The 12,462-nt window shown below is 38.9% G+C and overlaps 1 protein-coding gene across 1 annotated transcript; it reads right to left on the minus strand.

The window, feature by feature from the left end:
• Positions 1-9,080: 9,080 nt before the first annotated feature.
• On the minus strand, positions 9,081-12,114 carry LOC126703197 (G-type lectin S-receptor-like serine/threonine-protein kinase LECRK3). Its single transcript, XM_050402151.1, has one exon. The coding sequence runs from the start codon at positions 11,907-11,909 to the stop codon at positions 9,456-9,458; it is 2,454 nt and encodes an 817-aa protein (XP_050258108.1). The 5' UTR covers positions 11,910-12,114; the 3' UTR covers positions 9,081-9,455.
• Positions 12,115-12,462: the final 348 nt, after the last annotated feature.

The following is a 12,462-nucleotide window of genomic DNA, read 5'->3' on the forward strand; positions in this document are numbered from 1 at the left end:
TTCTCCTATCACCCCTTTGACCCCACCAGAACTTCCGAATGAGCATCTCAATGTCTTGACAAAGCCCAATAGGAAGTCGAAAACAACTCATTGCAAACGTAGGGATGGCTTGAACCACCGCCTTCAAAAGAACTTCTTTGCCCGCTTGCGACAATAATTTCTCCTTCCACCCTTGGAGTTTACCCCACACCCTATCCTTAATGAAATTTAAGCTCGCCTTTTTTCTTCTCCCAACCACCGTCGGTAAGCCCAAATACCTCTCGTACTCCTTAATTTCGGCCACACCAAGCAAATTTTTTATTTCTTCCCTTGTGTCACTAGATGCATTGTAGCTGAAAAAGAGGGTCGTTTTATCCGAGTTAATTTTTTGACCGGATGCACATTCATATTTCCCCAATATCTCCTGAATTTTTTCCACATCTCCCACCCTAGCTCGGCAGAATAATACACTATCATCCGCAAAAAAAAGATGCGAGATTTTTGGACCATTTCTGCAAAGGGAAACCCCCTCAATATGCTTGTTGTCCACTGCATGCTCAATTAGCCCATTTAAACCTTCAGAACATATTAAAAAAAGGTAAGGGGAAAGAGGGTCACCCTGTCGAATGCCTCGTGTTGGCACAATATGACCTTTAGGTTCGCCATTGACTAAGATCGAATAGGATACAGACTTTATGCACTCCATAATCCATCCTATCCACTTCCAGTCGAAGCCCATTTTTTCCATGATCTTCTGCAGAAACACCCATTCCAACCGATCGTATGCTTTACTCATATCCAATTTTAAAGCCAAATGGCCCATTTTTCCCGTTCTTTTTCTTTTCATGTGGTGCAACGTCTCAAATGCCACCAAGATGTTATCAGATATGGCTTTGTCCGATTGAAAGGCGCTCTGAGATTCTGAGATGATATGGGGTAGCACTTTCTTCAACCTATTTGCCAAAACTTTCGAAACAAGCTTATACAAAATATTACATAAAGCAATAGGACGGAATTCAGTGACAAATTCGGGGCTTTTTACCTTGGGAATTAAAGTAATAAAAGTGTGATTCAAACCTGATTCAATTGAATTCGAATTAAGACAAGAAATCACAGCTTTAACTACATCGTCCCCAATGCTCTCCCAATAATGTTGGAAAAAGATTGGCGGCATTCCATCCGGCCCCGGAGCTTTTAATGGAGCCATTTGCTTCAGAGCTTTCTCCACCTCATCCTTTGAGAAATCTCTGGTAAGACACTTATTCATATCTTCGGACACCACCTTCTTTGTATGTTGGACAACTTCCTCCAAGTCATGCGGATTAGAGGAAGTAAACAATTGGTTATAATGTTCAATAATCATCTCCGAAACTTTTTCTTCACCTGAAACTATTCTACCCCGAGAGTCCCTGAGTTCCGTAATGTTGTTTCTCCTGAAACGTTGAGACGCCCGGTTATGGAAATAGCTCGAATTTTTATCCCCAGAGATCATCCAGTGCACATGACTACGCTGCTGCCACATTTTTTCTTCCACTCTAAGCAATTCTGCCACTTCAGATTTTAATTGAAGAAAAAACTCCACACTCCCTCCTTTCGTTGCATCCTCCTCTGCTTGTTTTAGATTCTTTTTTTTCTCTGCCAACGCACTAACCACATTCCGAAAAGACTTTTTGCTCCAAACACGCAGCTGAGTTCTGCATGTATCGACATTCATCATCACTTTGGGCATAGGTGGTTCCGAGGAAATGGTCTTCCAGGCGTTTTTCACTGTGTCATGGCAGCCTTGCTCTTCTAACCATATATTTTCAAAACGCCAGGGGCGTTGAGGTTTTAAGTTAATCCCATCGGGAAGGACCAAAATAGGGCTGTGGTCCGATGAAGCACACACAAGAGTTTTCACTTTTGTTGCAGGAAAAAGATTAAACCAATCCGTTGTGCATACAGCCCTGTCTAACCTCTCCCAAACAATACCCCCATCCGGATAAGTTTTGTGCCACGTAAATTTACAGCCCACAAAACCAAGATCAAACAACCCACATTCATCTAACGCTTCACAGAACTTCAGCATTTGACCATAAGGTCTCAACCAACCACCCTCCTTTTCCTGCGACTTCAGAAGTTCATTAAAGTCACCTCCAACCAGCCACGGTACTGAGAAACGATTATTTAGCTCACGCAACAAATCCCAAGATTCTATACGAAGCTGAGTTTCAGGAGCACCGTAAAAACCGGTAAAGCGCCATACATTCACTTTTCCACCATTGAACAAGACGTCAATATGATTATGAGATGAGGACATTACCTGCACGTCAACATCCTTCTTCCAAAACAACACCAAGCCACCACCGCGAGTTAACCGAGAAACTCCATGGTGATGACCAAAACGCAGCGAATCGCGTAAACCAGATAGCCTAACCTCATCCAGCCATGTTTCGGCTAAAAACACCGCCGTAGGATCTTGTGCCCGGACTATATCGCCAAGCTCTTGAACTGTCTGCCGGTTCCCAAGCCCGCGACAGTTCCAACATAGAAGATTCATAATTCCCGGCGGAGTTGCTCCGCAACCTCCGCCGATCCTATTGATGAAGTAACCATCGTGCTCTGTTTTTCTGCTACTTCCCCTGTTTTTTGTTTTTTTTCCTTCACTGCATTTGCTTCCTCTCGGGCCTGGTCTTCTCTTATTTTGCGTTTTGGGCCTTCACTCCCATTGGGTGCTTCCTCCATAAACTCAGAACTGATCCTACTTAAAAGTCTAGTCCATTGGCCTTTTTTTCCTTCCTTTTTTGGGCCCAGCCCAACTCCATCTTTATCTGCTCTGCCCGGCCCAGCCAAGCCTTTTTTAATATCAGCTTTTGCTCTTATACTGCTGTCCGTTGCACCCTCCAACCGCACCGTCCCTCTGCTCTGACATCTTTCATCTTTTTGCAGTTGTGAACCTATTTGTCCCTCTAGGCCCCCTACTTTCTCGCAAGGGACACTATCAAACTTTTGAATGTCACTGTCAATTTCCTGCAGTTTTGCCAGGAACGGGTCTCCTTCAGCGTATGTTCCCATGCTGGTTGGAAGAAAAATAGGGTTTAATGTCATGGGTAAGTGTTCCGCAACACCCAACGCGACTCTACCTCCACTAGTATTCACGTCGCTGTCAATGGTTTGGTGTGCGAAAGCTGGTGGTGAGGGAGAGCCAGCTTTACCCTGCCATTCTGTCGTCAAGTCCACATCAGTCTGCGCTCTCGATGCAGCCAGAGGCTCAGTGGCATTTAATGTATCCCCCGTCAGTATCGAGGCTTCCGTTTCAGCTTGTTCTCTAGAGGGAAGATGGCCAGCTTTTTCCGGTGCTGATGAAGTATCCGTTTGGGTTCTTGCGTTCGCCTGTGACCTCTCCCCACTTGATTTCTGACCCCCTCTGTCTTCAAAGAAACCCGATACATGAACAACTGATTTTTTGATGTTACCTATCTGAGAAGCTCGCATAAAAGGTCCAAATTGTTTATCCTGGGATTTAAGAGAACCTTTGCTTTCTATCCACAGGTGGCAATCTTTCTCATCGTGATCCAGTCGCCCACACCAGTAACATATGATGGGTAGTCTTTCATATTTGAAGGAAACCCATACTCGATCGCCTTCTTCCAGATTAACTAATCTTCCCCGGCATAGTGGTTGTGTCACATCCACTTTGACCCTCACTCGCACACAGCATCCTCCAACCTCTGTTGGATGAGTTTCCGAGGAGCACACCTCACCCATCGACCTGCATATATCTTCTGCCACTTCCTTAGATGTGTATCTTATTGGAATGTCGAAAACTTGCACCCAGAGAGATGTCTTGTTAAAACTAATATCTTGTAGAGGAGTGTTTTTCTCATACTTCTGAATCACCACCAGGTGTTTATCAAACGTCCAAGGCTCACTGCTCAGAACCCGGTGGATATCTTCCTGGTTTTCAAAGACAAACAATAGAACATGATTGCCCATATTTTTTATTGTGAACCCCTTCATCGCTCTCCATAAAGGTTTGAAGGTCCTAGCAATAGCATCAACGTTCAATGCTCTTCGGGTTAAGAATTTTGCTGCTATGATGTGTTCCTTGGATCCTTGGCTTTTTCCCAACGTGATCTTGTCTCCCTCTCTGTCCAACAATGAAAATTTGGTCCATTGTTTTGATAGTTCTTCCATAACTAATGAACTCAAATGAGAATGAGTAGAAAAAATGAGAATGAATAAAAAAGATGGTAGTAGGAACTTTCACTATAGAGAAAAGAAAAATAAACTGTTTCCCAGACCCCTTGAAAGGAAGGACCCACTAGCTCTGCAGATAACAGAGTTATCTCAGAGGAAAAACAATCCTTCAGAAGAAGGAACCAACTATTTCACAACCGACGGGAGACTAGGGAGAGCCCAAGTCAAACGCCAGAGGAAAACTAATGCATTGGTAGGACCAAAAGTTATCACTCTCTTTATTTGATATCCTGGTGGAGACACCCTCTTTTGCAATTTGGAGTCAATTAAGGGCAAAATAGTCATTTTAACCACAAAATGGTAAAAATACCATTTGAACCATGGCTGAACATGAAATTAATTCCAAAATACATCAAAGTTCGGAATGATGTGTTTAATAAGAAATTATTTCTATTTCTCATATATAACACTTTTGGGAATTAATTTCAAATATATTATGGGAGATTGAAAATAGAGGAGAATGTAAATTGTCAAATATATAATTATTTTCACAAACTTAAGCACATAGTTTTTTTTTTTTTTTTTTGTATCCGACTAACTATAGTTTTTTTTTTTTTTTTTTTACATAAATAATTAGCACCACCTATACATAATCAATAAGTGAAAAAAAAAAATTCATCAACCCCACTAAACTCTTCTTAAATTTTAAGTACTTTTGTATGTATTTTAAAAGTATGCACAAAAGTTGAGTTTGTAGATCGAAAAGTGAATGAGATAAGACCATCACCCGTTGAATCCTCCAATACCCTCCTAATTTAATTTTTTTAGATGTAAGACATGTGGTGTTTAAAAATCAAATAAATGCCACATGTTGCACATCTAACTAAAAATGGGAGGGAAAATTGTCATACATATCAATTTTTAAAAATCCTTTTTTCTATCATCCAGGGAGATTAGTGTAAATAGTTTGCAATTTTTTAGAAGTGAGAGTTTTGTTCCAAACTAAAAGGGAAGTGTAATAATGGAAAACTACAAGGGAGGCCAGTACAACTTTTCGATGTTAACAATATAGACGACATGTAATCTATTGGTAAGATTTTCAAAATATATTCCATTCAAAATTGACATATACAAAAAGTGGAACTACAAATAAACCATGAAGATTGAGTTGTCAAGATTTCACTTGATCACTAAAAAGTGAATGCAGTCTCTCTCTCTCTCTCTCAAAACTCTTTTCTTTCTCTTGTTGTATTTCTAAAACCCAATTCAGATGGGAAGAGATCCTATTTATACTGGTTGATCCTCCCTTCAGTAGTGGATTATATTAAGAGAGCTCATAAGATACTTGTCCCATTAGGTGTCTCCTCCACTTTTTGAAGAGGTTGAGTAGGTTAATGGGTATGGAGCATTATTCAGACCGGTCATTTAATAATAAACTAATCGATGTCCCGCGCGATGCATGGATACTGTGCAAACCCAAAACAAGACTGTTGGGCTCAACCTCCTTTGGGCTCACAATTTATTTGTAAGGTGGGCCTCAAGATTTCCTACTTTAGGTCGTTCTCGGCACAGAGACTCAAGGTAGTATTCTTTCCTCTCTAAATGACTGTTTTCACTTCTCTCTTTCTGAACCCCTTCATCTTCCCCAACTTCTGCTATTTATAGCTTAGGTTAGTGGGGAGATAATGATTACTACCACCGCTAGTGCAATTGAAGATCCAATATTATCTGTTTTAAGTGGGAGCTTAGGTGAGAGTGGGATGCAACAATTATGGCCTTGGAACTTGGTTCCAGTTCAGGCGAATCTGCTCGGTAATGGTGTTCCCCGAGCATCCCATGACTTGCCCGGACAAGGTTTATATGATTGTTCAGGAGGTACTATGCAGAGCGCATCTCTAGATCCGAGGCCCAAAACTCTCTTTTTTTATGAAGGAAGTTTCAAGAAGGATTTAGGGTGATGGGGCCGTTCCATTGGGCCTGAGCCCAGGGCCCATATGGGTCTTGGGATATAGGTGTCGTACAGATACTTTATATTTTTATTTTGAAATAATTTCTAACTATTCTTTATGGCCCTATAACACTCATCTTATGTTCAATTATATTATACATATCTGTTAGGTTCTAAAGTTTAGGATTTTATGTATTTAGAACTCTAATTTGTATTGTTGGCAAACCATGATCAAAACAATGGGTTTAGAAGTGTTTAAGTCTAGCTCAAAGTTGTGCGTCTATGTAAAGTTGAAATCGAGTTTAAAGCAGGAAAGGATTATGCCTTTCGACCTGGCTCGATCGATCGAAAGACATGCTCGATCGATCGAAACTCGGGCAGAATGTTTTTCTGCAGATTTGTCTAACTCAGCCCTAAGTGTATTAAAACGTTTTTAGGGTTTCTTATTTGTCCTAAGTATAAAAGGCAAACCCTAGCCACGTTTTAGTGTTGCTCATATTTGCGGTTTGTATAAATCTCTTGTGAGATCTAGAGGAGCTTTCCTTTACACAAACTTAGGGTTTTCAAGGAGAAGATTTATCTACGCCTTGATGATCAATTCAGTTGCTGCCATTGAAGCTTAAAGAAAACAAAAGCGGGTGTGCTTGTAGCTAGTGGTGAATCCAAGAAAGAAGGAGTCCGTGGATTCGGAGCTTGCACGTGATCGTGTCAATAAGTTCTACTGGTTGGTAGCAATAAGAAGTCGAGCGTGGGGGCTTGTAAGTCTTATTGTATAAACTTCGATTCTTTCAAGATAGTGGATTCAAGTTTACCTTGAGGATAACTAGGTCAAATCCTCCCTAGGTTTTTACCGGTTTAGTTTCCTGGGTGATCATATCTTGTGTTATTTATTTTCCGCTGCTTTACATGATTTGATCTTTTATATTGTGATAACCTAGACTTGTTTAATTGGACTAAGTAACAACTTGGCTAATTACCTAGGTTTAATCAAGTGTTTAAGGGGTCTAAAAACCAACAATATCATTAATAGGAAGAAAATAAAAAAAGCAAAAATTGTTATAAATATAAATAATTATATATATATAGCCTAAATGAATTCATAATTTGGCTAATTAAAGTGTGCAATTTTCTTTTTCCATTCCTTGAAAGAGAGTGGGCAATTAACTAGACATATAATTTTTTGGCTTTAAGAGTCTTCTACATTAGAAATTAAAACAAAAAACAAATTGAGAGAATTATTGTTTCTATCATATAAACCATTTATTTATTTTTAATAGATTCCACCATATAAAAGAATAGGGGTAGAAATAATCCATTTTTGTGCAAAAATAATATCTGCGATAAAATGATTTATTGAGGTAATTTTAATTATAACATCTTAGGTTGATTCTCTATATATGGATAACATATTTCATTTAAAAAATAGAACCATTTTTTGTTTTTGGCATACAAGTACAGAATAAATTCATAAAATAATGAAAGATCATATTATATACCCCAGAATAAAGCAAAAATTAAAAAGTTTAAATTGTGATTAAAATCCTGATGAAATCACCATCATCCATACCAAAAGTCAAGTTACAACTTTGTTAAAAGAAGCTCTATATTCTCTTCTTCATCACCTGCTATCTTTGCACTAAATCAATTTATCTTTGCCACATCTGAGTGCAAGCTCCGCGTCACTAATTTTTTGGTCCAAGGTCAATAAAATTTGAAAAAAAAAATCTGAAATTGAATTAATTTGTATAGAGAAGATTTTAAATTGCAAACAAACTATAACATTAGGACCAAATTTGATAAGTTCTATCAATCCTAATCTTTACAATTTGATAGCTTCTGTCCTAATTGCAGAAAACAATCCTGATGACTTCCTTGATTTGGAAGGTGTATTTACTGAGGAAGTAATTGCGGAAGAAAGAAGGAATTTCTCAGAAGTGCAGGGAGTCTCCTCAGCAGAGAAGGAATTAGAAGAAGGAGAGATTCTTGAATAATTGAAACTGTAAAAGGAAAGGACCAACTGCCGAGGGTTGTGCTGATATTTATGATTTTTGTTTGTGCTTTGGCATTGAGCTCTGGTTGCTGCAATCATGCCTAAGAAACAAAATTACTTTCTTAGCATGATTGATTGAGAAGCGCATGCTTTCATTCATATCATGTGGAAGGAGGTGTCTCACTAGCTCATAGCGTCTACATTTCCTCTTATACAGATGATGATGCTTTTGGTTGAGACTACAATATCTAGCCTGTCAATTTTCTAGGGAGCATTGCCCACAAGCTAAACAGGACAGAAGCAGATGACATCAATAGTTAAAAGGTGATCTGAATTTGAGGATTTCCCAAGATTTGGATAGCCTGCCTTCCTGATTACAGTTGTGCTTCCTTCAGGGAGCAACTTTAATGCAATGTATTTTGCTACAGCTCACTCAGAACTGCTTATAAAGTCGTCATTAATTGATTCTATTTACTGGTTTAGAGTGTCAAACTCTCGTCTTCTGTCATTTTGGTATAATTTGCTAATATTGATTTCCTTAGATGCTTGGTAAAGTATGATCTACATCTAACGTTTTCTTCTTGTGAAGATATGAAAATTTATCGTAGAGATACGAATGTGTTTTTTACACTGATTCCATGGTCATTTGTTTTTCTTGACTTAAGACCTTGTTGCAAATGAAAAGAAACCCAGAATCTATCCAAAAAGAAATGAAGCATGCTCCCAATCATGTGTAAGGTAAACAGATGCTCACCCAAAATGATTGTCAAATTCCTATATAATTGATTAGTAATAGAATAACCAATTCTTATTTGTCATTATTTGACAGAAACAGCTTCCTGTCAGTTATTACAATTATAAAAGTCAGCATTATGGAAACTGTAGTAGTATTCAGATAATTATTGGATGAGGGAGGAAGTTCAGGATTAGAAAATTCTGGAGCAGAAGGAGATTGATAAATGGAAGCTACGCCCAACATTGAGATAGATGAAGGGAAGTCATCCTCAGACACACTGACAATATTCAATAGAATCAATTTGAAGGACTTACAGTAGTTTAAATTCGTAGATATCCACACTATATATAGACTATAGACAACAACAACCCCCAAAGTTACAACTAAATGTCAAAACACATTTACAAGACAAACATGGTAGTTTACAGTACACAACACAGTTGGTAAGTGGCAGTACTAAGCTTAAATTCAAGACAAGATCTATTGATTAATACAATCTTTCCAAATGACTAAACTTTCAAAGGCAGTCACGAAAATGCTATTTGGAAATTATTTGGCCAATTATGACACTACATCACTTAGACACTACTATTATTTGAAAATCCCATTGATGACTTTTCAGCTTAGGACGTTGAACTGTAGAGGAAAGGACAGGGAGGTGCAGAAATCTCAAGAATTCCTTCTAGCATATGAATGACTTCTCTCATGGAAGGCCTCAATAATGGCACATCCTGTACACACCAAATTGCCACCATTACTAGCCTCTTCACCCACTTCATATCACTAATAGCCTCTTCATCATTTTCCACCAATCTTTCAACTTTCCCTCTACTATAGCATTCATATGCCCAATCTATAAGTATTGCTGCCCTCTCCATCTCAACTTCCACACATCTCCTGCAGCAAACGATCTCCAACAACATGACACCAAAACTATAAACATCCACCTTTACTGAGACAGGTGTGTTCCTAAACCATTCTGGTGCAACATAGCCTTTAGTCCCCCGGATGCCAGTGAGAGTCCGGGCTTGTTGGTTCATCAAAAGCTTTGCCAATCCAAAGTCAGAAATTTTGGCTGTAAAAAAATCATCCAAGAGTATGTTTTGAGGCTTTATGTCGCAGTGAATGATTTGCATGCTGCATTCTTCATGTAAGTACATTAGTCCTCTAGCAATTCCTAATGCAATTTGCATTCTTTGTTGCCAACTTGGTCTTATTACTCCAAATAGGGAACTTGACAATGAGCCATTGTACATAAACTCGTACACCAAAATTCGGTGTTCACCTTCATCACAATAGCCAAGTAACCGTACCAAATTCCTATGATGAGTTTGGCCGATCACAGTTACTTCAGTTTTGAATTCCCTCTCACCTTCCTTTATCATCTTGTCTAGCTTCTTGACAGCAACATATTTGCTATGACTTGATACTAATACCCCTTTATAAACAGCGCCAAAAGAACCCCTACCCAATTCTTCTTTGAATCCACTAGTGGCTTCTTCAAGATCTTTGTATGTAAATGAACGAAGATTCATATCAAGATCTTTTGTATGTAAGGTTCTGTAGAAATGTGGTAGTTTTCCTTGCCACAAACAGAAGAAAACTAGAGAAACTGCAGCTACAGAAAAGAAATTAAAAAATACAGAAGTACCTAGGAGGACTGCAAGGATCAATGTTGCTTGATTCTGTTTTCCTTGGCCTGGATTTGGATTTGTAGGATTTTGTGAAGAGCTGTTCAATTTCAATATCTTGAATAGAGCTTTTCTATCAATGGCACCGCGGTCATACCTCCCATTAGAAAGCGGTAATTTCTTCTTCCAACATCTTCCTGTGCCATTATTATAGTTCGGATCCTGGAAAATGGCAACTGCACAATAACAATCGTGCAGACAAGATTTCTTGCATTCAAATTCTGTTGTGGGTTCTAGTAGTTCATAGGCAGTTAAAGGCCAATCAGCATTCTCCATCTCCAAGATTTCAAATTGATCTTCCGAATTCACAGTACCACCAATCTCGTTACATTCATTTATGTAGCTTACATAGTCTTGTTTGCAGCCACTATACTTGTTATTTACATCCAAAAGAGAAAAGCCTGGAGCGCATTGGCACACTGGCATACCATAAGCTCCTATGATACATATGCTGTTATAACCACAAGGGCCACTTCCAAAAGTGTCAACAATATTCAGACAGATGTTTTTAGGAACATACCGAATTGCAGACCAGGTTTGTTTTCCAGTAAAATTCTTTGGGTGAGTATAGAGTCTGAAAACACCATCAAAGTCAAGTGTTGCCCTGTAGTAGGAGTCTGAGTCTGTCGTCAAGACCTCACCCTCTGATGAAAGGTTGGATATAGCTCCCAGTGAGCTCTTGACTAGAAGGTAGCCTGACTTATCCATGATCAGCTCAGTAACATTAAGTTCAGCATAATAAGCTCCATAAGTATTTTGGGTGTAGACACCTATTTGATTAAGTATCAGATCGTATGAGGAATTTGATATATTTTGTTGTCTGAAACGGAGCTGAAATTTACCCACCCCGTAGCTTTTTTCGGACATGGTAGAGAAAAGGCTGCTCCCAAAACCCAGTACTTGAGTTGGTAACATGGTATTGGTTGGTTCATCGAAGCTATTCCATAAGATGCTTGAGTTTGTGCTTGTTATAGCAAAATTCCCAGTGTCTAGCATAGCCCCATTTGATACTTGAGGATTGTCATTGTTGCTGGACCTCCACAACTCCCATCCACCTGGAACTTTGAGTACAAGCTGTCCAGCTGTGTTAAGCTCAACTTTTGATTCTCTCTCTGCTGGATAGCGTCCGTTTGCAGACCAAACTATAGTTTCATCTGGTATCTTAGCAAACCAGATAGCAAGAAGGAACTGATCTTGTTGACCTGGAAGGCGGCGGAATCCAAACGAAAAATCACCAGATGGTGAAGTCCAAGTGGAGTTATCATCAGTGGCAAAGAGAGCTGAACCCACACTTATGTTGGTATTAACTTGAGCTATTGCAGGAACCAGGAGGGTGATGACAGATACAAGCAAATGAGAGTGAAAAAGAGCAATTATTGAAGCCATTAGAAAAAGATAGAGCTAATACGTAAGTGGTAAATGGTGGTCTTATAAAGAAGAACTTTGTATAGCCATGGTGAATATGATTGAGTTTAGGAGCCTAATTTGATTTTTTTTCAATGGTCAAAATAGTCGGGAAGTCCAGAATGCAGGCAGCAGGAATATTTGCCTAATTGATACGTCTCATATATCACAAAGGCTGCAAAATCTCACTGTTTTGGATTTCCTGTTGGCTGCTTTGCACCGAGGGGTCAAAAGTTAAAAAAAAAAGGTTTTGAAGTTGTTTTGGCTTTGGGCAGTGGCTTAGGCGTGTGGGACACGATCAGTAAAGAAGAGCCAAAATAAAGAAAAGCCATTTGGCCAGTCCCAATGGAATCTCATATACACCTATAAAATGAAATCTCACCTAAAATGAATAATCTTCTCCAAATTTTTATATTACAAATATTTTCAGATAAAGTTTAGTTACAAAATCTTACTCAATAAAATAAACATTACTGTATATTTTGAAAATCTAACCGTTGAATTGCATGTTCTTTACACTCTTATTATGCATGTC

This window comes from Quercus robur, chromosome 10 (assembly GCF_932294415.1).
Source record: "Quercus robur chromosome 10, dhQueRobu3.1, whole genome shotgun sequence".
Lineage (NCBI taxonomy): Eukaryota > Viridiplantae > Streptophyta > Magnoliopsida > Fagales > Fagaceae > Quercus > Quercus robur.